The sequence below is a fragment of the Ambystoma mexicanum genome, chromosome 4p (genome assembly GCF_040938575.1).
Source record: "Ambystoma mexicanum isolate Mex_15411 chromosome 4p, UKY_AmexF1_1, whole genome shotgun sequence".
NCBI lineage: Eukaryota > Metazoa > Chordata > Amphibia > Caudata > Ambystomatidae > Ambystoma > Ambystoma mexicanum.
In genome coordinates this window covers 136633742-136659887 of record NC_090927.1, presented here as the reverse complement: position 1 = coordinate 136659887, position 26146 = coordinate 136633742, and the positions used below count along the sequence as shown (strand labels likewise).

Here is a 26146-nt window from a genome sequence, read left to right as displayed (position 1 = left end):
TAGGCTTGGTGGGCACCTTACCAGTGGAATACCAGGAGTTCCAGGATGTGTTCGTGAAGGAGCAAGCTAATGCACTACCACCACATCGAGATTATGACTGCCAGATTGATCTGCAACCAGGGGCACAAGTACCATGCAGCCACATTTATGCATTAACCGAGGAAGAAAATGCTCATCTACGGACCTACTTGGACCAATACCTGGCCAATGGCTTCATTAGACCATCTAGTCACCAGCTGCCTCCCCACTCTTCTTCGTACCGAAGAAAGAGGGGGACTTAGGAACGTGTATTGATTACCGGGCCCTAAATCAAGTCACCATAAAAAATAAGTACACGTTACCTCTGATACCAGTACTCCTAGACCAGGTGAGACAAGCGAAGACTTTCACAAAGCTTGACCTACGCGGTGCATATCACCTGATACACATGAAGAAAGGGGACGAGTGGAAGACCGTGTTCCGTACCCGCTATGGCTTGTATGAATACCAGGTCATGCCCTTTGGGCTTTGCAATGCCCCGGCTGCGTTCCAGCATTTTATGAATTGTGTTACAGGAACTCCTCTGTCTGTGCTGTCTACATCGATGACATTCTGATCTACTCCACCACTCCCCAAGAACGCATGACCCACGTGCGAGCTGTACTCCGTAAACTGCGTGAAAACCAACTGTACGCAAAGCTAGAAAAATGCTCCAACGTCACAGAGATGGAGTTTCTGGGATATGTACTGACACCGCAGGGGATCAAGATGGACAATAGAAAAGTGGAGGCAATCCTCACTTGGTCCTCACCCACGTCTGTAAAGGGAGTACAGAGTTTCCTAGGGTTTGCAAACTTTTATCAGCGCTTCATACCAGGATTTTCTCATATTGTACATCCAATCACATCCCTGCTGCGCAAACAGAGTTGGAATGGACACCAGCGGCAGAAGAAGCCTTCCGAGCCCTCAAGGAAAAATTCACCTCAGCCCCATACTGCAACACCCACAGCCCGATTTACTGTACATTTTGGAAACGGACGCTTCAAGCATTTCCATGGGGGCCGTATTGTCTCAACAAAATCCCGAAACTGGATGCCTTCATACCATTGCCTTTTGGTCAAGGAAATTCTCCCCAGCAGAATTAAACTATGCGATTTCTGTGAAACAACTCCTAGCAATCAAAAGCGCACTGTGTGAATGGCGACATTACTTACTAGGAGCAAAACACACATCACAATAATGACAGATCATCGGAACTTGCAACACTTGCGCTCAGCAAAGGCTCAGTCTTCTAGACGGCTCCGTTGGGCCCTATCATTAATGGAATACAACTTTGTGATCACCTACCGCCCCGGAGTTAAGAACGGGAAGGCGGATGCGTTATCCCGCATTGGCACAGGAGAGGAAGTCTCCAATGCCCCTAACCCGGTTTGAGATCCTACCCAGCCATAAAATTCTCAGCTTCTGCATCGGCCCATCCCCTTTAAACACACTGCAGGAAGCAATAAAAGCAAATATGTCCGAAGACCTTCTGGCTTGGGACACAAAGGGAGATCAGTTCACCATTCAAGACAAACTACCATACTACCTAAAACGACTCTACGTTCCAACTAAGGATCTGCAACAAGCAATTATATCGGACTACCACGACTCGCTGTTAGAAGCCCATCCGGGTATAGCCAAAACCATGAAGAAAGTAAGCAAATCTTATTGGTGGCCAACTTGGCGAGAGGACATTGCCACGTACATAGGCACCTGTGAGGTGTGTGCACAATACAAAACATCCAGGCAAAAACCAGCCGGCGGCCTTCAGCCAATTACCATTCCGCCAGCGCCCTGGCACACAGTATCAATGGACTTTGTCACTGACTTACCTACTAGTTCAGGTTATAATACCATCCTCTTTGTAGTGGACCTCTTCTCCAAAATGGCCCATTTCATAGCTCTAACAGGTATTCCCTCAGCTCAGACTCTGGCGCAGGTTTTTCTAGACCAAATCGTCAAGTTGCACGGATTCCCTACCGTAATTGTTTCCGACAGAGGCAGCCAATTTGTATCTCGTTTTTGGAAAAAATGTTGTGCCCTGGCAAGCGTCGAAGTCCGTCTGTCCTCAAGTCACCATCCTCAAATAGACGGCCAAACCGAGCACACAAACCAGACCAAGGAACAGTATTTGTGCTGTCTATTACACCAAACAAGTCAAAGTTGGACAAATACTATGGATGGCAGAGTATGCCTACAACAACTCAACACATTCATCAACCCAAGCAACACCGTTCTTTACTATATATGGTTGAAACCCCAGAATGTCGGTCTACGATCCACCAGAAAACATTGAGATGCCCGCAATAAAGAACCTGCATGCCAGCATCATGAAAGCAGCCAGAGAAGCCAGCAAGAACCTACAGCAAGCCAAACAATCGCAGAAAAACGCTGATCGCCATCGACGAAAGATTACCAAGTGGGAGACTCGGTCTGGCTGGCAACTAGACACATTGCTTTAAAGGGTCCCAAAAAATGTCAGCCTAGATACATTGGCCCGTGTACAATTGAAAAAGTAATTAATCCAGCAGCCATGAGACTGACTTTACCTCCTCATCATATACATATACATTCCGTATTTCACGTGTCACTATTAAAACCAACACACCCAGGAACCGGAACTTCCACACCTCCCGCACCCATACAAGTGGGTGAAGAAGCACCAGAATTTGAGGTAAAGAACATATTAGATTCCAAACTAGTACGATAGACCCTGTATTACTTGATTGACTGGAAGGGCTATGGACCCCAGGAAAGATCATGGGAACCCAGCACACAAGTGCATGCCCCCCTATTGGTGCGAAAATTCCATCGGGACCATCCTGAGAAACCAAAGCCCAGACCCCCCTTTGGGAGGGTCTTGAGGGGGAAGACTGTCATGGGTGTTTGTAGTAACTTCCTGTCGCCAAACAGGAAGTGCATGACAATTCATGAGCTCTCTAGTGTTTGGGTGTGGCTGGCTATATAAGCCACACCCAAGTTTCTTCCAGTGCTTCGTGTTGCTTACTGTGAGCTGCATCAGCAACACACTTGCCGTGCTCTGGATCATCCTGCGTCTGCTTACCTGCTCGGGATCATCCTGCTTCAGCTTACCTGCTCCGGAACATCCTACTTCTGTTACCTGCTCCGGATCCTCCCGCTTCTGCTTACCTGCTCTGGATCATTCTGCTTCTGCTCACAGGTACTCCGTGCTTTCTCCATGCCGCAGCTATCTCCGGTCAAGAGGGGACTTCAACAACGGCACCTGTAAGAAAAAAGAACAGCGTTAGCACACGCACTTCAATAACGCTGCGCATACTCAATAAATCTTCCCGTGGCGCTGGAATCCAGGTCAGTTTGAGCGCACAAACCCCTGCAAAAGAAAGAAGACATTAGCCATAGCGCTCGCCCCAATAACGCGGAGACTATTGCACTGCGCTCCTGTAACGCTCACTTGACTCCCACGGAGGCGCTGGCCTGGTTCGCGCTGCTGTGACCTCTTCTAAGGTGATGCGCAGGGTTCGGAAGATGGACTGGACCGGGCCCCCAAATCTGGCTTGTCTGGCTCGCAGAAGTATCCTTCTGTAGGCGAAAATAGGGGATTAACTGTCTGCGGGGTAATGCAATCGGCCTCCCACTTTCCCCTCTCACCCTCCTCGAAACCCTTCTGTGATTCCTCGTAGCATCTCACCTTAGGGTCTGGAAGGACAAGCTCTCCATCCTGCTTCTGATGCAGGGGCGCGTTGGTATCCAGTTACTTCACTGGATTTTCGGATTGGTGAGAACCAAACTTGCTTGGCTTCCAGGTAGGCTTTTTGATAAGAGGGTTCCCCTTGTGTCCATGCATTAATGTACTAATGCTAGTGTCTTTTTCCCATAGGGGCCGGGGTACGGAATTCCGGGGAACAGGCACCGACCCGAGATGAGAGGTGAAATCCTTGTAGAAATCAGGTAAGTCTTTAATGAGCGTTTTTTGGTAATGTCTTTTCATTCGCTCATTAACGCTGATGTCTTTTTTCCCCCTTAGGAGCCGGGGTCCGGAAATGCCAGGATGCGGCGCGGACCCGAAATGGAGAGGGAATGAATCAACAGGTAAGTCTTAACATGGAGTATTAGCTTTCCTTATTCCCTTCTCTCTCTCACCTTTTGTTCTGGTCTTTTTCTCCCTAGGCGCTGGGGCTTGACTGCGAATCCGGATGATCGCTGCTGAACATGGAGGCGCCCTGTAAAGGTGAGTGGAATGCGGCGCTGCAGCGATCGACGCAATGAGCTTTTAAATAAGTCTTCCTTTTCAGGATTGTCGGCGAGATGTCTCCGGGATGCGGTTTTAGCAGGTAAGGACTATTCCTTCTTCTGTTCACTTCTTCTCTTCCTTTGCAGGTGATCCAGGATGCTGGCAGGCGTGGCAGAAGTCAGGATGCAGGAGCAGACACAGTGAGCGTCCAGCTGCTAGATGCAGAACGCGAAGCACGTGTGGCTGTTCGAGTGGGGTTTAAATATCCTTGGAAGAAGTTCCAGGTATGTATCCTTCCCCGACCACGCCCAGATGGCAAATTAGTCCCACAGGTAAAGTAGTTCCTTTCAGGCCTCAAGGAGGCCGGGATCCTGCAGCATGGTCTGCATCAGGTAAGTGCACCCAAGCACTCCCATAATGAGCCTGGCGCCTATGGCGCCAGGACTGATGTCTTTTATGAGCCTGGCGCCATAGGTGCCAGGACACTGTCCAAAGGGCCCCTATATGGGGTTGCTGGGTCCTTCCTTGGGGACTGGATGTCCGCTTTCGGGGACGAAGGGCTTGAACCGGCTCCCCAGGAGCGGGCATCATGACAGCTCCCTCTCATAACGTAGTACATACTTACCAAAGCCTCCGTGCAAACTTACCAGACCACCAAGTCTCCGATGGCACTGAACCCGGACTCGAGGCACTGATATTACATAATCCACTCCTGCAAGGGAGAGACATTATCAGGCGTGCTCGAATTTAAGACTCTGCGCTTACCTACCAGCAGCTGACTTCTACATGCAGTGCTACTCGCCCACAAAATACCTTGGCAATCAAAGACAATACAGAATTCAGGACACTAGACCTTCTCTGCGCCACTTTCACTTGTGGAAAAGACTAGCCAGTGACGTAACTGGCGCCTTGAACACTAGGCCTAGCTCTGAAGGCATATAACAGCATGTGGCATCTGAACTCGGCCAACAGACATTGGCATCATTCATATGAGCGAATCGCACCCCTGCGAATGCAGGATGGAGAGCCCACCTTACTAAAGATCAAGGAAAGCCCTTAGGGGACATCACAGCACACCGTAATGAGAAGGGAAGGGCTCAGGGGAATCGGGTGAATTCAGGTCCGAGTGTATATCTTGTATTTGACAGGAATCCCTCCGGGTGAAAACAGGGGAAGTGAGAACTCTGGGTCAAGGGAGGCTCATCCATTGCTCCTGCAGAGACACAGGTGAGTGTGACATGGCCAACATGAAACCGTGAGTTTGTGTCTCTAATGCATACATCCACTTCCCCGCCCCTGCAGTGAGCAAAGGGAGAGTATTCATCACATTATTCCGGTCCAAGTGTGACCACAGGACATAATGTGCCTTTCCCAGACCCTTCCGGAGCAATGGAAACAGTTACATCGGCTTTTACTGGGGCTTCCCCCATCTCTCCCCTGCTGCTTACTATGGCCATGCAAGTACCACAGTGTCCTACGATTCCATAGTATACTCTGTCACTGCTACTGGAGTGGGAGGTGAGGAGGCTACTCCCTGCTCGACATCCAATTCACATTCCTCTTCGTCTCCTAATTCTTATCACTTCCCGTGAGACTTCTACAGGCATGGAAGCATACTCTGCACTACCGTAGTTTGCCAGCTCCCTTTCTCCCTGCTCGAATCCTGTACCCATAGCAATATTTCTGTTCTCCAGGTCCACACTGACATGCTTGATGATCAATTTATACAACCTAACCAGAACTTGCCCATGCCTCCACCTTCCTTCCTCTGTCCTTTGGCGATCTATTCACTTCTTCCCGCTCCATTTCTCTACCTCCATAACAGCACTGCATTAGCCGCAGTGTTTCTTCCAATTTTTCCTGTCTTTTGCCATTCGCAACCTATCCTCTATCCTAGCGCTAAATGGCATCTCCTCTTACTCTTGCGCCACGTCCCCTTTCCTCCATACTGTATGGGTGTCCCTCGCGAGGGACTGGAGACGGAACCTTTTTTTACCAGAAAAAACCTTCCCCTTTAAATTTAGAGGCGAGGCCATGGGAGCATGTGCTCGCCTGACTCCGCCCACTGCCGCCACTCCCCAGTTCCCTTTTCCGCGTCGACGGGAACGGGCCGATTTCACCAGCGCTCCTGGGTTTGGCTTCGGCCATGTAATACCATGCGCTCTTCCTTTCTTCCTCTTTCGCGCCTTGAAACACCTGTGTATAGGCGCGTTACAAATGCCATATCATATTCTTTCTTTTGAGCCTTTTCAATTTGGTACTTGGTCCTCCGACGCCACGCTCCTCCCTGGCGCATGTCGACTTCAGTAGGTGTCCAGCCTGCGAGGGGCTCTTCCCTATATCCAATCCCCACGCCCTTTGCCTCTGCTGCATTGGCCTCGACCATGGCTAGGAAGGCTGATCTTCAGTGCACGTGGCGTCAGTCCCACGCGGAACAGGCTAGCTAGGTGGAGAGAGCTCTTCCAGAAGTTGCCTCCGGAGGACCTAAAGGACTTCATCAAACATCATTTGAGACCAAAGACGAGGCCTCTTTTTACCATTGCACCCCGTAAGGGCGACTATTTCCCAAGTAAGCGCATGATGAGCGGCAGGAACCTCTCTGGTTCTAGCACCAGCACACATACTGAGGCTAGTCCAGCTGCTGGCTTTACGGCCAAGGGGTCTCCGGATGCTTCCGGTATCAGTGCTGAATGACCACAAGGTTATTTAACCAGGGTTTTCCCCGAGGGGCAACTCCCTAGTGCGGGCAGTATGTCTGAGGGGGCGCCTATACGCAGCAATACTGGCAGTTCTGCCGAGGGCAATACACCTTCCAGGCCATGGCCTGAGGTGGTAGGTAGGTCTCATGTTCCAACACCAAGCGTCTTGGGCAAGGCGGGGCTCAGTGAGCCAGGCACCACGACTCAGGCACATGGCAAGCAGCTCGACAAGATGGACGCTGTGCCAGACAAAATGGACGCTCGTCCAATGCCTTCCCTAGGAACGGAACAGGCAGAGAAACTAATCACGAGGTGGGACTGGTGTCAACCAGGTACGTGGCCTACAGCCTATCCATCAGCACAGGGCAGTTTTCCATTGCACCCCAGGCAGAGTGTGCCCCGACCCCAGCAGCCGTCAGCCACCCCGTCAATATCTCCTGCCACCTCTTCAGCCTCCGAAGACTGGTTCTTGGAAAGGTTCTGATCGCTGATGAGGACCCCACAAATGGGGGACATCCTTCGGGATGCTATTGGGGACATGCTCCCCCCAGTCACCCCACTAGTGCCCATAGTCATTCCTCATGTGGCTCCAGCGCCTGCGGCCCCAATGCAGCCCCTGCTGCCCATACCGGCTCCTTCAATTCCAGTTCGCCTGCCTCCCAGAGTTCAGGCGGTTCCGCACCAGCCTCCACAGCAGACTCCGGCTTCAACACCTCAGCCCACGGCGCCCAGTACTCCACCCCCAGTTCCAGATCCTCTGGACACTCGTGTGGACACAGATGAGGATGACGACCCCGACGTGCCATCCTCCGCCAGGGCCGTCAAGAACGCCTTGCAGGTCTGGCAGAATATTTAGGCCTTCCACAGCCCGAGGTCGAATAACCCGAGGAGGAGGGTCTTGACAGAAGTCCTGACGCTAAGACCCCCTACCAGAACGGGGATCCTGTTGCAGAAAGACACAATTGCCCTGGCCAAAAAGGCGTGGCTCAAGCCGCACTAGGCCCAGCCTGTCAACCGGTGCCTCGATTCCAAGTACAGGCAGATGGAGTGGGATACTCTTGCTTTCGACTCATCCTCAGCCGCACTCCTCAGTGATCGCTGCGGCGTCACTCTATTCAAAGCCTGTCGTCCTCGGCCAACTCGTCCTCGATGCTGCTAGGCAAGGAGATGATCTTGGAGGTGTATGGGAAGAAGCTGTACTCCACCTCCTTGCATCTTTATCAAGCCAACGCTGATGCCAGGCTGGCAGCAGTTAACCAAAGGCTTTGGAGAGAGATTGCAGACCTCCTCCCTGAACTTCCCGTCCAGAGCCAAGCGCACATTATGGTGGGTTTAGGAGAAGCTAGGCTGGTAGCGCAGGTCATCATGGAGTCCACTGTGGCCCACTTCGATACTTTTGGCCGGGCCATCTGCATCGCCACGGACATGAGAAGGATGGCCTGGCTCTGGGCTACTAAGTTTAATCTCGTTGTCCAGGAATGCATATTGGACCTGCCATTCGAGGGGAGTGACCTTTTTCACTCAACCACGGATGAGGAATTTGATAAAGAACAGCTCGCAAACCGCAAAGTCTTTATTCTTGCGAAGGCCACGCCCAAGGCGCATACCCAATCAAATCAACGCTCCAACAAGGGGCAAGCGTTTGGAGGATTCCGGGGCTTCCAAAAACGAAGGTCAGGACAACCTGACCGTTCTCCGAGTCAGCACTAGCGGAAACAACAAAGGGGGTGGGGGGACAGGTGTTTTCCAGCATGGGGTCTGGCATGGATCCGAGGGTGAGATGGCTGGCGTCAAAGCTATCCTGGACAAGAAGTTCGAGGCGGCCAGGACCTACGGGAAGGATCCCGGAGGAGGGGGACGTAGAGAGTGACAGTGGAGCCGACGAGCCTCGGGTCGTAGAGGAAACGGAGAACCCCACGCCCCAACCTACGCTCCCGTTGGAACCGATGCCTAAGCCACAGGACAATTCAGGATCAATCTTGATGGCTTTGCAGACCCTGTGTACGGAGATAAGGACAAGGTTACCCTTACCCCCAGCGGCGCCTGGACCGTCGGGGAGGCCGCCGAGCAAGCAGAGGAGAGTCCATGCCCACCCCCCCTTCCAGCTTTCACCCCCAACCCCTCTGCAGAAGTACGGGACAGGGATGGAGACGGTGACAACCGAATGGATCTCCTGTCACCTTCCGCCCGGGCTCCCTCCCTCCCCTGACCCCCGGTGAAATTGGCTTCCTTTCACGCCATGATCGCCAGGGCCTTATAGCTCTTCCAGCTGTGCTCCGAGTAACAGAAGAAAGGGGGATTTCTTTACCAACGACGGGAAGCCAAGAGGAAAACCGTACTCTCAGTCCCGCTGTTGGACGACATATGAGACGGAGGACTGTCTCTTTTAAAGAACCCGTCCACGGCCCCTGCGAAGAGAGACCAGTACGAAAAGTAGTACCGGGTCCCAGACTCCGCTCCTATGTGCCTCAGGGCGCAACTGACCCTGGATTCCGTAGTGTCTGCGGTAGCCAAGCAGAAAGCGGCAGGCACGATGGTGTCATCCTCCACTTCCCCGCCAGACAGCAAGGAAAAGTAGCTAGACACCATGGGACGTAGTCGTCTTGTCGGCAGCAACGACCATTAAGGCACCCAACGCCCTCGCGATCGTGGCTCGCTATGATAGGGAGCTATGGTTCAAAATCACCCCTATCCTGGGCTTCCTCCCGGATGACAAGAGGGCAGAAGCCCTGGAAATCGTGCAAGAAGGCGAGGTGGCGTTGGATTACGGCATCACGGTTGCTACGGACATCACCAATACCGGGTGTCATCAGATGGGCAACAGCGTTTTCCTGCGCCGGCTCGGTTGGCTCAGGGCCACCGACTTCCGTCAAGACGTGCAGACCAGGGTACTGGACATGCCCTTCGACTGAAACGACCTTTTCGGGAAAGCGGTGGATGAGTCTGCAGGCCATCAAAGCAGACACCGAGGCGGCCCGGGCCTTGGGCACTCAATCAACGATGGCCGTCCTTTCGGACCTCCGGAGGCAAATCCTAAGGTGCCTCCAAAGGATTCGGCTGCAGTTCGTTGTACCGCCAAGCTGCCCGTTCCTCATCACAAGAAGCTTACAGAGGCCGCAGCAAGGCTGGTGGATACAGTCTTCGCCAAGGAGCACAGGGTGGCAAGGCCTCAGCGAAACAGGACTGAACCGGCTGTGATGTCGGGCCCCCACCTAAGCACCCTGGTGGGAAGCTGGCTGGCAAACTTCGGCGTGTGGGAGTCCGTCTCCACTGACCGTTGGGTGCTGGATGCCCTGGCACACGGCAACACTCTGGAGTTCCAAAGGAAGTGCCTCCGTTTCCCACCTGTGGCCAGGAAAGAAAACCATGTTACACAGCTGCTTCTGGAGGTACGAGCCATGCTGAGAAAGGGCAAAGTCAAGAGAACTCGCCGTCGACCACACAGCGAAGATCGCCCACCTGCTCAAGGAGCTGGGATTCTCGATCAACTTTGCAAAGTCCCAGGGGGCGCTAGGGCGCCCGTCAAAGATGGCCGCAGGCCCGTGAAGCTCTCCAGCACCACGTTAATCCGGTCCGCTATCCGGCTGTCTCTGAGCTATAATTTGTGATCATGCTGTGGGATTAGCTGTCTGACTGCACCGGGCCCTTGGGGACTTCCTTTTGGACCGACTCGGTACAGGAATCGCTGTGGGCAGGTGTGGCGGAGGAGTGTGGGAGGTGCAGTCCTGCCACGGGCCTGGTGAAGTGTGGCGCCCCGAATTTTCCATCTGGAGTGTCCGCTGACTGTGTGGGCAGAGGAGAACGTCTGGCACCCCGGGGAGGTGGCCGCCGTGGGGGGGTGCGTGCCCTGTGACCGAGTCTCTCGGAGGTGCAGCCACGCCTGGTGTCTGGTGGTGTGCCTCGCCAGGAGAGGTTCGCAGGGCGGCGCAGGATTGCGGAGTGCGCTGGTAGGACATGCGAGGCTGCGCCAGCCCTCTGTGTGCAGCTGGCTGAGGCGAACAGGGCTGTGCCTGTGAGGCCCCAAGGCAGACGCGGCCACAGGTGAGAACACTAAAGGAAGGGGGCTAGTGAACGGCCCGTGCCCTGCTGCAGGCTTCCAAGAGCAGAGAGTAGCTGTTCAGTGAAGCACTGGTGAGGACAGGGTTGTGGATTGTGGAGGCTGGTGATTTGTGGAAGGAGGGAACGCCGAACTAGGACTGTGGGGGTCCTCTGCTGGAACCAGCTACTTGAGTGGCCCTGCCACGAATCTGGGCCGCAAGGGACACTGTCCAGCCCTCATAAGGATTGTGAATGTCTTAAAACAGCCTCCAGGGCGTTTGTTTGATACTCCTGCAACCTGGGTGCACAGTTGGGTTCTGGCTGGGTGGGTTGGAGGAACTGACCTCAGATGGAGCGGTCATACCTACGGCATTGGCAATTATGGACAGTCTGCTTCTGTGGGCATAAGGACGCCTGGGTCTGGCGCGCTGCCGCTGGGATGAGACGATCCTTGTAGATTGGAGGGCCACTTCTCGTTTGTACGTGTCATCGGCAGCGGAATTTGGGATTGGCCGCAAGGTTGGGCCTGGACCCCTGTGGGGAGTGTGGTGGCGGTTATAGGGGAACCAGCGGCCCTAGCCACTACATACTGCAGATTGCTTTGGTGGCCCATCTGTCCCATGTATCATGTCCAAGTCAGGCAAGTGAGGCAAGCAGCAGTCGAAGCTGCACTTTGAGACGACCACTCCAGCCAAAAATAGTGGAACAATGGATAGCGCGGTACTGTCATAGCCGGATCCCGCAACTGCTTTCCAGAACATAAAGGCCATGTTTACGCAGTTGCAGTCCGGTATACAATCCCTGGATGGCAAACTTGATACGCTAACCTGCAAAGTGGACCACATGCAGGTTCATCTGGACAAGCATGGGGAAAGACTGGATGAGGTGGAGGGGCGACTATCTGGAGTGGAGGATGTGGCAACCACAGTCTCAGGAGAAATGTCTGTGGTCAGGAAGGCTTTGCGGGAACTCTAGGAGAAGCAAGAAGACCTCGAATCGAGATCCTGTAGGAATAAAGTCAGGCTTGTAGGCTTGCCCGAGTCGGAAATCCAGGGGAACATGGAGTCACTGGTGGAGGACATACTACGAGAAGCACTGGTGTCTGAAGGCTTCTCCCTGCTGTGCATTGTGGAGAGGGCACATAGGATCCTGAGTGGAAGGAGACCTGTTACCGGAGCTCCTCCGCATCCACTGATTGCCCGGCTGTTGAATTACCGGGGATAGGGATATGGCACTTCGAAAGTCTAGGGAGAAGGGAACAGGGGAGGCTTCGGACAGGGATATCAAATATGGTATGCTATTTCCAGCCAAGTTGAGGATTGTGCGTAAGGGGAAGGTTCTGTTTTTCCAAACCCCGGAGGAAGCCGCCTCCTTCCTTGATATGTTACCAAATTCCCCCGGGTCAAGAAATAATGATTGAGGCTGTTAAACTATGGATGAAACATAGGTAGTGTGATGTCATTAAATAGTTACACAAATGTTGGGAGACAAGGCTCCTGTAATGGTGCACGGGAGGGTTGGGCTCGTAGCCGCCCCTTGAGCAAAAGCTGTCTGCGCACATGCTAAGGACAGTAAAGGTGCTGGAAGGTTGGGGTATCCAGCGTGGGGGGGGGGGGTTTGTGTTGGGGTTAAGTGGGGGGGATCAGCGACAAGTTGGGGGGGGGGGGGTTGTTGGTAGAGGGAGGGGGTGGGATTAGGCGGTACTGAAGGTGTGGGTATGTGGGGTGACTTGGTGCTATGGGTCGGCATACACCAAGATATTCCCTGATGGCGACAATGAACCTTATGACTTGGAACGTCAGGGGCCTTAATGGCCAACCTAAGGCCCGGAAGGTTTTGCAATAACTGAGGCGACATCGGGTGGAGGTGGCTTTCCTCCAGGACACCCACTTGACAGCGGCCACTGAGTCTAAATTCGGCAAGAGCTGGGAGTGTCATAGGTATTCTTCCTATTCCTCCTACTCCAGGGGTGTTTGTTTTTTGGTACATAACTTGGTGGTATTCAGACTGACGAAAGTTGTGAAGGACCAGGGGGGCAGGGCCCTAGTGGTGCAGGGGATTATTCAAGGGAAGCTCTATACGCTAATTTGTTATTACGGTCCCAACCTAGATACGACGAACTTGTTGGATTGGGTGGAGAGGCAGTTGGGGTGAACTTCCCGAAGGGGAAATTGTTTGGGCAGGAGATTTCAACTCTGTTCTGGATCCGACTTGGGATCGGGTAGGTAACACTACACGTTTGAGTAATAAAAACTCTGAGAATTCGGGGCATGCTCACAGTGTGGGGTATTGAGGACATATGGAGTGAGAAATCCGGGGGTGAGCCACTTCACACATTACTCTGCACCGCATGGCTCGGCCAGATTGTTTCGTGGTGTCTCATGCGATTATGGGCCGGTCTGCTGGGGTGGATATTCTGGCCTGGACTCTTTCGGATCATGCCCCCATTCTTTTGTCTATCTGGTTGGGGGGGGGGGGGGTCAGGGGAGGGCAAGACCCCTGTGGCGATTTACGAGTGATGAGCTCATGGATGTGGTCTTTAGGGAGGAATTGGCGATGGATATTTCGATGTGAATGATGGGTCAGTGGCATCGGCTGGCATTTTAAGGGAAGGATTCAAATGCGCAATAAGGGGGAGGGTACATAGCTAAGGAGTTGGGGATCTTGAAGATACGAAGGGACCTGGCCGCTGTAGAAGGGGAGTGCGGGGGGGGTGTATCATGCGGAAATTACAGGAATTTCATGCTTTGGCCCAGCGGCCAGCGGGTGGTGAAGTATGTGTGGAATAGGGCAGCCCCACGCAAGTATGGAGAAGGTCAGGCCCCAGGGCGGTCGCTTGCTAAAGCCACCCGGATACGCGGCCAAGAGAACAGGGTAGCGGTGATCACAGGTGAGCGAGTGGTAGATCACTTTGAAGACGAGGGGATACTTTGAGTTTCAGGAATTCTATAGTCACCTGTATACGTCCCAGCTGCAGACCGCACAGGCCGACATTGAGGCGTATCTGGACCAGGTGGGCCTGTATTGGTGCTCAGAGGAGCAAAGAGAGTGGCTGAACAGGCCTTTGACGCTAGAGGAAGTGGTGGGGGCCATTACATCGTTGCTGGGTGGGAAATCCCTTGGCCCAGGCGGCTTTACTGCTGAATTTTATAAATGCTTCGCCGACAAATTAGCACCATCTCTTCTGTGAGTGTATCAGGAGGCAGTGGCTGTGGGCTGGCTGCCGGACTCTCTTAAAGAGGCGGTAGTGGTTGTATCGTTAAAGCCAGGGACACCGGGGGGAGATTGCTCTTCGTATCGCCCGATATCGCTTATCAATCTGTATAATAAGATCTTGGCGAAACTCATAGCGGCAAGGCTGGCACCATTGATGCCAATATTGGTGAGGGCAGATGAAGCGGGATTCATACCTGGTCAGTCAACCTCGTTTGGGCTGATGGCGGCACTACCGAGGGATGAACCAGTGGTGGCGGTTTTGTTGGATGCCACCAAGGCCTGTGATTCTATTGAATGGCCGTTCTTCACGGTCTTGCCCAGGATGAGTCTAGGTAGGTTCTTTATCTCCTTGGTGGAGCTATTGTATACAAATCCGGTAGCCAGGGTGAGGGAGAATGGACTGACCACTGGGTTAATACCACTTGAACGGGAGACACATACACCTGCACCGGGGAGTCCAGTTGCATACTCATAAGGTGGTGATTTCATTGTATGCGGACGATATAGTTCTATTTGTTCACCTTCCGGAGGTCAACCTGGATCCGATCATGGTGGACGTTCAGCAATTCGGTGAGCTTTCGGGGCTTAAGGTAAACACCAGTAGGTCGGTCATATATCAGTTGACGGGTGGGTCGTGTCAATTCCAGGATGCCCTGGGATTTCAATGGGACCTGATTAGCACTCGCTATTTGGGGAGGAGGAGGAGGAGGAGGAGGAGGAGCCCTTGAGTCGGCTAAATTGGCAATGATGAAGTGGGACTCTCTCCAGATCAACTTATATGGTAGGATCGCTGTCATCAAAATGATTATTTTACCCAAGCTCCTCTGTTTCTTAACGTGCCTATAAAGGTACCCACAAATATTTTCGAGATCGCCGCTCGCTGGTGTTAAAATGTATTTGGGCTGGTAAGAAGGCTTGTGTCTCTTGGGATAAGCTAATAGTGCCGGTTCGGGAGATGGGTCTAGCATTGCCAGATTTGGAACTATACTTTATGGTAGCACAGGCTAGTTTTCTCCGTTATTGTTCTGGGATGGTGCGGAGCGTCGGCATGTGGAGATCGAGAGGTCAATTGCATCACCAGCACTGTTGTGGTTGGACATTCTGACTGCTCCGAGCTGCTCGCAGATGCTGCAGAATTTGGTGGAGCTGACATGCAGGGCCTGGTCTCTCCTGGAACATGTCCATAGGTGGCATCCTCTACTCGCCAGAGCTCCCAACTATATTTATCCCTGGCATTCCCCTGACTAATGAGGCACGATACGTAGCGATGGTGAAGAGGTTGGGTGTTACTAACTTTGGGGATTTGTTCCCGAGTGGAAGGTTTATTTCAATTGCGCAACTGCGGGAAAAGGGTGCCCCTCTCAGGATTAGATATGTTTTTGTACTATAGGCTGCGGGTGTCGCTACAGCGGCTATTCCCATCCTTTCCCGACTCACCCCCAGTGGCTGTGATGCTTGATAAAATGATAGGGGGAGGTATGGGGCAGCGTGTCCTCTCGGAATTGTATGTGATGGCCCTGAGGAGCAGATCTGGTGCTGTGACGTCATCCCGAGAATTGTGGGAGAAGACATTGGGTAGGGAAATATCGGCAGCTACTTGGGATTATTATTGTGAGTTGACCAGTAGGGGAGGGGGCTGTCAATACAAATTTCAAGCTGATTCACTTTAAGTTTTTGCATCAATGCTACTACACCCCAGTTTAGCTGAAGGAGTTTTTCCCCCCTCAAAGGTCGGGTGCCTGTATTAGATGTGGGCGAGAGTCGGCGTGATTCCTTCATGTGGCTTGGGAATGTGATGAGGAGCTGGAGCACTTCTGGGGGCAGGTGTTTGTGTTGATCGGTGATATTGTGGGGCAACAGCTCACGCCAGATCCCGTAATGGCTGTATTGGGGTATACCAAGCAAATACCTAGAGAGTCTAGGAAGTTGATAGGCCTCCTCCTGTTCCTGGCTAAACGACGAGTGGCTATGGGGTGGGGTAGGAAACGAAGCCCGACAGTCACCCAATGGACTGAAGACATTTTATATTGTAATGATATGGAGACCAGGCGGGGTGCAATGAAGGGGACGGGCTGGAGAGAGGGTAGATGTGGGACGCATATACGCTATATCTCATCAAGCACTCAAGTGGAGGGGGTTCCGGATCCCTATCACCACAGGAATGTCGGTCTCAGCCTGTCCAGTAGGGAGACGCTCGCATATTGACCTGTGTTCCAATACGGACCAAGGTACACATGGCTGTGGGCCAACACTGGCGTCTGGATTTGGGACTAAGCGGATGCTATGATGTGACTTGACTCTCCCGAGAGTGTTAATTGTGGGTCGTTGGGCTTGCCAACCATATTGCGTCAGACTCATACTGATGGCTGCTATAGTATACCTATCAACATTTGCTATTTCTTTCCTCCTTTTTTTTCTTTCTCCTTTCCGCAATGTCTTGTCCTGAAACGACTCCATGCCTTCCTGAATGTACCAGGGGGGCAGAGGGGATTGGGGTTAGGGGGATCTGTTGGTGGTTTTGTGTAAAATGCCAATAAAGAAAGGTTTAAAAAAGAAACCTTTGCGAAGTCCCTCTTGGTACCGTTGCAAGACACCCTGTTACTGGGAGCCAGACTCGACACAGTGGTGCAGTTGGCTTCACCGTCGGAGGAAAGGACGAGGGCCATCCTGGGCAGGGTACAACAGCTGTTGACCATGGAAGTGGCCAGGGTGAGGTCCATCAAGTCCCTGCTCGGCATGATGTCGTGCATCTACCGGGTGCGTCTGTGCAGGTTGCGGATGTGGCCACTGCAGGAGATCCTCGACACCCGTGCAGGAAGCTTCAAAGACCAGATCCCTCAACAAGACTTTCCGTCAAGCGATCCACTGGTGGGCATTAACTTCCAGACCCCAGTGCACCAGGAAACAGTGATGACGGACACCTCCCTGGAGGGATGGGAAGTGCACACCGGAGATATCCGCGCAAGAGTCCTTTGGCTCCCGGAGGAGAGGTCCATGCACATCAACATCCTGGAGCTCCGGGCCATGTTCTGGGCCCTCAGGCCTTTCCTTCCGTCCCTCAGTGGCAAAGTGGTACAGGTCCTCACCGACAACACCACCACGATGTTCTACATCTGGAAGCAGGGAGGTACTAGATCCCAGCCCTATCCAAGGAAGCGCAGGATCTATGGCACTGGGCCATCGCCCAGGTGATGTTCCTCGTGCCTTTTCATCTGGCAGGAGTGAAAAACAGTTGCTGACTCACTCAGCAAGGAGCTGCGCTCTTGCCATGAGTGTGAACTTCAGCAGGATCAAGTGGATCTCCCATTCCGATGGTGGGGTAATCCCCAAATCGATCTGTTTGCGACAGCGACAAACTCCAAGTGCCGGAGGTTCGCCGCAGGATTCCCCAGCCTGGCTCCTGCAACACTAGAGTTTAGAGGCTACGACATCCCGGCGGACTGCAAGGAGGTACTTGCAAAGGCCAGGGCATCCTCGAGTCTTAAGTGCTATGGACAAAAGTGGAAGAGGTTCTCTGTCTGATGCCGTGCACAGACGATCAACCCTCTACGGATAACGGCCCCTCAAGTGCTGCCGCACTTGCTGTCACTGGCCATGGCAGGGCTGGCACATGCCTCCATAAAAATCCATCTGGCAGCTATCTCCCGCTACACCAGAACTCCGGGGCGGTCGTCGCTCTCGTCTCATCGCCTGGTGAAAGAGTTCATGAAAGACTGTTCAGCTCGTTCCCGCTTGACAAAGCCCCGCCGAGTGCAACATAGTGCTGACCAGGCTAATGCGTCCGCCATTTGAGCGCTTGCACTCGGCACTGCTGAAGGTTCCTATCGTGGAAGACAGCTTTTCTTGTGGCCATCACCTCCGCACGACGAGTGGGAGAGATCCAGGCCCTCTCGTTTAAGCCTCCATATCTGACATTCCACGAGACGAGGGTAGTGCTGTGGACGCACCCCTCCCTAATGCCCGAGGTGCCGTCGGACTTCCATCTCAACAAGCCCTTGGTATTACCTGTTTTCTTCCCGTTGCCTTTGTCACCAGCTGAGAGGACTTTGCACTTGCTGGATGTGGCTAGAGCACTGAAGTTCTACATGGACCGCACGAAGAGTTTTCGGAAGACATCACAGCAGTTTGTGTACTTTGGCCCTGTAAACTAAGGCAAGGCCCTCTTGAAGGCTTCCATTTCCAGATGGCTCTCCGGCAAAATCATGTACTGTCACCGGTTGGCAAACCGACAGTTGCCTGGCCGTCTGAGAGCCCATTCGACCAGAGCGATCGCTGCTACTATGGCGTTCCTATATGCTGTGCCGCTGCTGGACATCTGCAGGGCTGCTACGTGGAGGTCGACGCACACCTTCACAAGTTTCTACTGCGTCCACCGGGATTCCAGGGAGAAGTCCAGAGACGGCCAGGCGGTGCTGCTAAACCTGTTCGCTTGAAGGTGAGCTGGTGAGGAGGTAAGAGATGCTTTTGTTGAGTTTTTGAAATCCTTAATGTTGAGCCTTGCCACCTCCTGTGGTTGTGCATGCGTGTACTGCTATGTATATTGTATTCGTGAGCATGCGAATCCATGCCAGACCCCTTGCTGGAGAAGGAACAAGTTACTTACCTGTAACTGTTGTTCTCCAGCATGGGTCTGGCATGGATTCACATGCGAACCCTCTCGCCTGCCCCTCAGCGGCGCTTCTCTTGGTCCTACTGCCACTTTACGTGCCATCAAATCTGAAGATGGCTGCCAGAGTGGGCGTAGGTAGAGGGCAGTCATTGGCTGGGGGCAGGTTGATCCAGAGACCAGTGATTGGTTGTTAGGAGAAAGACAGTTCAGAAATGAAACAAACAGATTTTTTCTTTACCGAGGATTCCCAGCCTGACGGGGAATCTTCATGAGCATGTGAATCCATGCTAGACCCATGCTGGAGAACAGTTACAGGTAAGTAACTTGTTTCATCTTGGACATTCTGTGAGGGTCCCTGTGCCAGCCATGGACAAAATGGCTTGTGTCAAAGGATTACCATGGAAAGAAACCTTACACATCGTCACCCATAAACTCTAGCACACAGTCCCATAAGCTTTACATTTGTGCTTCCCCTCCAGAGTATTAAAGACCAGATGGAGATCTGTGAAGTTTAGAAATTATCCTTTTTTTATTTAGAAGACATTTAATGCTGCACAAACGTTCCCGGACTAAATTTGCTTTCCACCTGGGATTAAGTACAATCCCCCCACACCCCCCTGAAGTAGGAGGTATTCAAACATTCCAAAATGATCCACCCGTACCATTTCCTGCATCTCGTTGCAACCTTTAACTGTTCTTTCAGAGAGAGGAACTGCCCCACTCTCTCAAGCCTGCTGGGCCTGAACGTCGCAGAGTGCTTTGAGAGCACAGTTGGCCCAATTCTAGTGGTGGACCCCACAGGGAGTTCAAGGAAGAGGGTCAGAAGGATAAATGCGTGTTCACTTTTTTGTCTTTCAAAAGGTCCCAGGTAATTCCAGGGGGGGGTAGGGTGCTCTCTCACTTCTCGGGATAGGTCCCCCCCCCCCATTGTCCAGAGTAGATCCTGGACCTTATTCGGATGGGTTACCGTCCTCCAGGTAAGTCCAATACGTTCTCTGATGACATGTGTTCCAGCAGAACCCTGAGCTGGGCTGCTTTATAGTATTGAAAAACACTCCCCCCTTTGCATTCATTTTTAATATTTTTGGTTTACCACTTCATGTGACAATGGGGAATTGTTTCACTTAATATTTATACTGAATCACCTGCTTTTGACCTTTATTTACTCATGAATTTTAAGAATTATTTTTAAATTATGATCTAGTACTGTTGGTTTCTTTCATAAAAAGTTATTTTTATTCAAGATAAAGTAATTGCAAAAGACAGCGATGGCTGAATTTTAGAGTTGTGTTGTGGTGTTTTGGATAGCTGTATGAAAATGGCCACATCCCAGCTTTCTCGCAGGAATAGTTCCTTTGGTCCTCGAATGCCTGCTCAAAGAAGTGTGTGGCTTTCTCTTTTCTGCAGCTCCTCCGATGAGGACATCCAGCTGCGTCTCGTGTCGCGGTTCGTGAACGAGGCCGTGATGTGCCTACAGGAGGGGATTCTTAGCAACCCTGTGGAAGGAGACATTGGCGCAGTGTTTGGCCTGGGCTTCCCACCGTGCCTTGGAGGTACGTATGTCCACGTGCATTCTCGTCTCTAGCAAGAATTCTATGTCCAGATCAGTAATGGGTTTGGTGTATATTGTTTTACCTATCCTCAGAGAGAAACATAAAAACCTTTAACACAAAAAACTAGCAATTCTATTAAAAGAATTGGGCAAAACGAGGGAGATCGAGGCTTACTCTGTGGAATTCTGGCCTTTCTGTACTAATGAATAATTCTGCACAAAATAATACACTACAAAGGAACAGAATGCAGTCTCTTTTAGGTTTCAGGCTGGCGTTAGTCGCTATGTAATATTCTGGCATACTCATTGTTAACATTATAGTACACTTTTTTAATAATGCATAACACACGTGTTTGTGTCCATCCTTCTGTCACATGATGGCAGCCAAATTGCAATGGAAATTGAGCACGTCTGTGATTGTACCAAAAACACTATATATGGACCTTCAGAGATCAGCAGTTGGTCTTACCTGTCCATGCTGTTTAGTATTGGACACAATGCCAGGACATTTGCCTCAACACTCTGCGACAAGGACACGCATGTTTCTGGGCCGTGTGAATCTCGGCAAGGCTTCTTTTGGCGCAGCACCCGTTTAGGCGGGCCCTGTTGGCCACGGCTAGCAGTAGATGCAGCGACCCCTCAGAGCCGGGTTACTACGGTTGCCTTCAATGTCTGCAGTGCATTGGGTGACCGCATATTTGGCGCATGGAGCTGTTCTGAAACTGAACTCCCCATGGCCATGCACACATGGTGTTGCTGTGTCACGCATGTCATGTTTACCCAAGGCGCCGCTCCGAATGCTTTGTTGCGGAACGTCCAGCATGATCTGAACCGGTTTTAGATTCAAATGCTAAACATCGGCTGCAATCCAGTAGTTGATGAATGGCTTTCAAGTTGTTTACTAAGAATGAAACGATGGGAGCGAGCAAGGATTCCTATTACATTGCCGTATCGGCGGGCATCCCACAATGCTCCTCCAGGTCGATGCCCTCACATTAGTCTCCCTGCCCTCGACAAACGATAGTCGGCCCCATAGCTTGCATTGGACCATCAGCCAATGTATTATCGGCATAGGAACATGTCATGTTTGTAAGAGTGAATTGTACATGTTTGGTGATGTACCCCAAACTCCCCTCTCTCCCCATCCCAGGTTGGTAGCCCACATGGAAGTGACTCTTTAGATATTTCCCGCGGTGCAAACTGTTAAGCCCTCTGAGGGCTGTACACCAACTAATCTTAAAGTGGGGCAAGTACTCTGCCAACCCAAAAGGTAAGCCACTGCTTGTGATGTAAGTAGTGAAGAAAGACAGGCCGGCTTAACTCTGGGCGGGGGAAGTAAACTGACAGACACAAATGGCCCACACACTTTTACTAGATCTCACATATATCTAGTAGTGTTGTACGTTTATTAAGAAGACCTAACCCGCACACTCCTATACTATTGTGTAGGTCCACTACTAGCAATATGCAGGATATATAACCTGGGCATTTGTCCACTTGTTATGCCAACTTACATTACCATGCTTATTCCTTTTCCCTTTCATAGCCCCTCCAATAAGGTGCAGAATGAAACAGGTTTCCTTTTTGTTTTTTGTCATAAAAAGGCCGCAGTTTTATTTTCACAACATAACACAGTAAACAAAAGTGAAAATGGCTCCGAAGGCGTGGCGACTGCTCCATGACCAACAACTTGCTTCCCCCTTTTTCCAAAGTCCATAATAGGGCACAACTCTCGCAAACCCTTCATGCCTGAAACCCACCTGCCCATGCAAGTGTTCCTGGGCTGGGAGAGCGCCGTTTGTTGGGGGAAGGGGAGCTGAGCCCTCATTGCTACCACCAGACGGCCCGCCGTTTTAGGCTCCCAGGAGGCGCTGATCTGAAAGAGCGAAGACCCCTCCCGCTTAGCAATGGCTCACTTGGAGTCGGTCTCTCCTCACTGGTCGCCAAAACGCTGCCAGGCTGAAGGTGGGTTTACTGCCCACCATGGCCACCCCCCTTCTCCGCTCACAGTTCCAATAGCTTTGTGCACACATTCCAGAAGAATAGCTCCATTCCCAATGGCGACAAATGCACTCCATCGTTCAAATAGTACTGCAGGGATTTAAGGTTGATCAATCCATGCCCGATCAGGGTGAAACCTCTGCCCTTGCAAAATTTCGCCATTTTGCAATTCAATTTCCTCTTTGAATTCTCCACTACTGTGTGATTCTCAGCACCCCTCCATTCCTGTCTCGGAATGATTTCCGACCCTACTATATCGGTCTCCCCTAGCTGTGCTGCTAACTCCTGTAAGGTACATATCATTTTGCTCATCTGGCTCCCTCTCCCCAGAGAAGTTAGGTCATTGCCACCCAGATGTATGACCAGCACATCCGGTGTCTGCTGCTTACCCAGCAGTTTCTGTGCACGTCCCAGCAGCTGTGCCCATCTCATTCCCGGCACCCCCAGCCACCATATCCGGTATTCCCCAGCCATCAATGCTTCCTGCTCTGCTGTCCAGCTCGTCCCGGCCCTTGACACAAAGGAATGGCCCACCACCCGGACGGACCGCTTCCCCCTTTGTGCTGCAACTACTGGTGTGGAGATGAGAGGGCAGCTGTAAGCACTACATTTTTTCCGGCATGATGTACCTTATAAAACATCCCAATTTCCATCTCCCTATTTGTTTGATTGCCTCTGTGCTTAACCCCATTTCTGCCGCTGAGGTGGCTGCCCCTAGCCTGAAGGAGTGAATCCCAACCCCCCGCTGCCCTCCACCCTCCGCAACCACAGCTTTTTCTAGTGCCCTGTCCGTGACCCTCCTGGTTTGAAAGCGGCTCAACGCCGCCCCATTCCTGTGTACTAGAAATGGAGCCCCTTCGCTTGCAGCTGTCCTCTGCTGTAAGTACGCTGCCACACTACCTACTGGGCAGACCATGTTATCCTGCATGCTACCAAGCGCAATCTTCCTCCCCTCGCCTTTCTGGTCAGTCTTGGATTTTTTAAGATGCTCACCAGCCCCCCATCTAAGCACACATCGGCCCTCCTAAGGAACCCAGAGCCCTTGCCCTCCTTGTTTTCAGATACTAACTCGGTCACCCTGAACGCCCCAAAGAACGCCAATGTGAAGGCCACTGTAAACAAAACCCTTTCATATTCGTTCTGGCATACTCCTGCCAAGCATCTGACAATGCTGTCGTTTCTCCACGTCAATAGGCCGCCTGCCATCAGGCTTGCTCACCACCTGTTTGGCCCTTCCTTTCATGGCCAAAGACAATGTAGTGCTCTTTAGTCAGATCCCTCTTACCTCCCAACTTATAATAATGCGCTGTTGCCGCCAGGTGATATGCCACCCAAGATCTGGCCTTCCCGTTCTGCCAAGACCAACCCACAAAGGCTCGTACTGGCAAATCCCTCTGTGTGTCCGACAGCATATCTCTGAAATGCACAAAACCGCTCCCAGCACCCTCTGTATCTTAGTTGTGCCAGGTGCCAGAGGGGTGTTGATCAAGGTACTCAGGTCTCCACAATCGTGTCCCACCACCGCCCTTTGAAGGGGGTCATTGTCATGCTTGCTTCCCGACAGCTCTTGAAACTTCTTCCACTGTAAACGAGAGAGAGAATCAGCCGCCACGTTTTTTACCCCAGGGATGTGCCAAGCCCTTACTTTTGCATTCAGGTTCAGTAGGCACCTGTGGAACTCCGTAAGCAATTTTAGTACTCTGTTGCTTCTGCATGTGCCCTGACCTTTTTGTTTTGTAACCCTCTGGGCCATAATTTAAATGCTACAACAATTGGAAACAACTCTAACAGCGTGATATCCTGCGTAATCCGCTCACGCTGCCATGACGCCAGCCAAGCCTGACTGCACCACTCGCTTCCCAAAATGGCCCCAAATTCATGTGACCCTGAAGAATCCGTAACCAATTTGAGCCGTTTGTCGCTGCCTAGTTCCTCCCTCCAGAGCAGCACCCCATTGAAGTTATCCAAAAAGGCCTCCCACATCCTGAGGTCCTCCTTGACCTCTGCTCCCAGGCGGACATGCTGTCCCACGTGCTGTAACCCTACCGTTTTCAGCTCAATGCCCCTAGCGAAAACCTTCCCTGCAAAATTCAGGTTGCCTGCCAGTGATTGGAGCTCTCTTAAGGTAGCCTTCTTCCCTACCCCTCATTGCCCTGATTGATTCTTTCAATCTCTGCACTTTATCACTAGGCAGCCTGCACTCCCTCGTGATCGTATCAATCTGAAGCCCCAGAAATGTCAGAGTTGTGGCCGGACCGACCGTTTTTCCCTCAGCCAGAGGAACACCCATGTCACCCATCAATCCCTGAAATGTACCCATGATTGACTTGCTTTCTCCTGTCCCCTTTTTCCCGACAAACAGAAAATCATCCAGGTAATGCAATACACCCCCCCCCCCACTGAAGACCTTTGGCGCACTGCAAATTCAGAAAGCTGCTGAATTTCTCTAAGTAAGCACATGAAATAGCGCAACCCATCGGCAAACATTTATCATAAAAGTACTCATCTAGCACCTTGAAACCAAGCAAATGGTAGCTATCCTCATGTATTGACAATAGCAGAAAAGCAGACTCTGTCCGCCTTCCCCATTAGAGCCCGTCTCCTTGTTTCCTTTACCAACTCTACTGCTTCATCAAATGATGCATACTGCACCCTGCATTGTTCTTCCGCTATCCCATCATTCACGGATTTACCTTCTGGGAAGGAAAGGTGCTGTATCAACCTGAACTGTCCTTCCTCCTTTTTGGGCCCCAAACCCAAGGGGGATACCACAAAATTCTCATGGGGAGGGGAAGAAAAAGGGCCTGCCACCCTCCTCAACCACATTTCCTTTCCCACTTTCTGTGCCAGTACCTCTGGCATAGCCACTGCCGATTTTAAGTTGCACGCCTCCTTCACCCCAAGTGAGCCAGAAAAAGGGATCTTGAACCCCCACCTAAAACCTTCCCAAGGTATTTTAGCATCACTGGAGTCATTATAGACATTTAAAAAAGGAATCCTGGCCTGCAATCTTATGGGTGTGGGTAAATGGCTTTTAATCGTGATTAGCTTTCTCTTTGGGTTTGACACTGCTCCACTGCTTCCCTTCGCCGCTTGTGGAGCTGCGTCCCCCTGAACCTTTACCTTTCGTGTGCTTGAATCTACAAGCACTACCAAAGTGACACTTTCCTTCGGCAAACCACCAGCATTCAGGCTGCTCCCCCTGGAAGCTAGAACGGTTGTTCCAGGAGGAGTTCCCTCAAAAAGACCCCCTGCCTCTGTGCGAGTAGGACCCTCTGTTTTTTCCATAGTGTGGTTTCTCCCCATACACTTTTTCACCTGGTCCCCTGGTGGGAACCATCTTATCAGTGTATCTGCCCACATCCACTTCATCCCAGGTCATAGCTGGCCACACCTGCATCTTCAATCTAAACTCTGCCGTAGTTGAGCCAGGCCTCCCCTCCATGTTTCAAATGCTGCTCATGAATGTATTGCTCATATGCAATCATAGCCACCCCATCCTGTGGGAATTTTTCTAACATGATGGTAGTATACGTTCTAAACGCCCTTAGCCAGTTGTGAATCGTGGGCGCCACTTTGGCCCTCACTCTTGTCTCTCTCTGTCAATTCCCTTAGACCCTCACCTGTGGGTTCCATCCCTACTAATTCTAGAATTTCTAGGAATTCCTTCCCCCATACCCTCTCCTTGTATGAAATGGGGATGTGCCAGACCAATGCATTCACTGCCACTCTTGCCGGTGCAAATCCAGGCATTGGCCTTCCATACACTGTGAGATTGTTTGCCATCCCCCCCCTTG

The 26146-nt window shown here is 51.8% G+C and overlaps 1 protein-coding gene across 2 annotated transcripts in view; it reads left to right on the top strand.

Moving 5' to 3' along the window:
* Positions 1–26146, top strand: part of HADHA (hydroxyacyl-CoA dehydrogenase trifunctional multienzyme complex subunit alpha) — a 541230-nt gene that overhangs the window by 448124 nt on the left and 66960 nt on the right. For both annotated transcript variants that reach the window (XM_069605578.1, XM_069605577.1), the window contains exon 19: positions 20204–20349. In XM_069605578.1, the coding sequence (XP_069461679.1) occupies positions 20204–20349 (146 nt within the window). The remainder of the gene's footprint in view (positions 1–20203; positions 20350–26146) is intronic.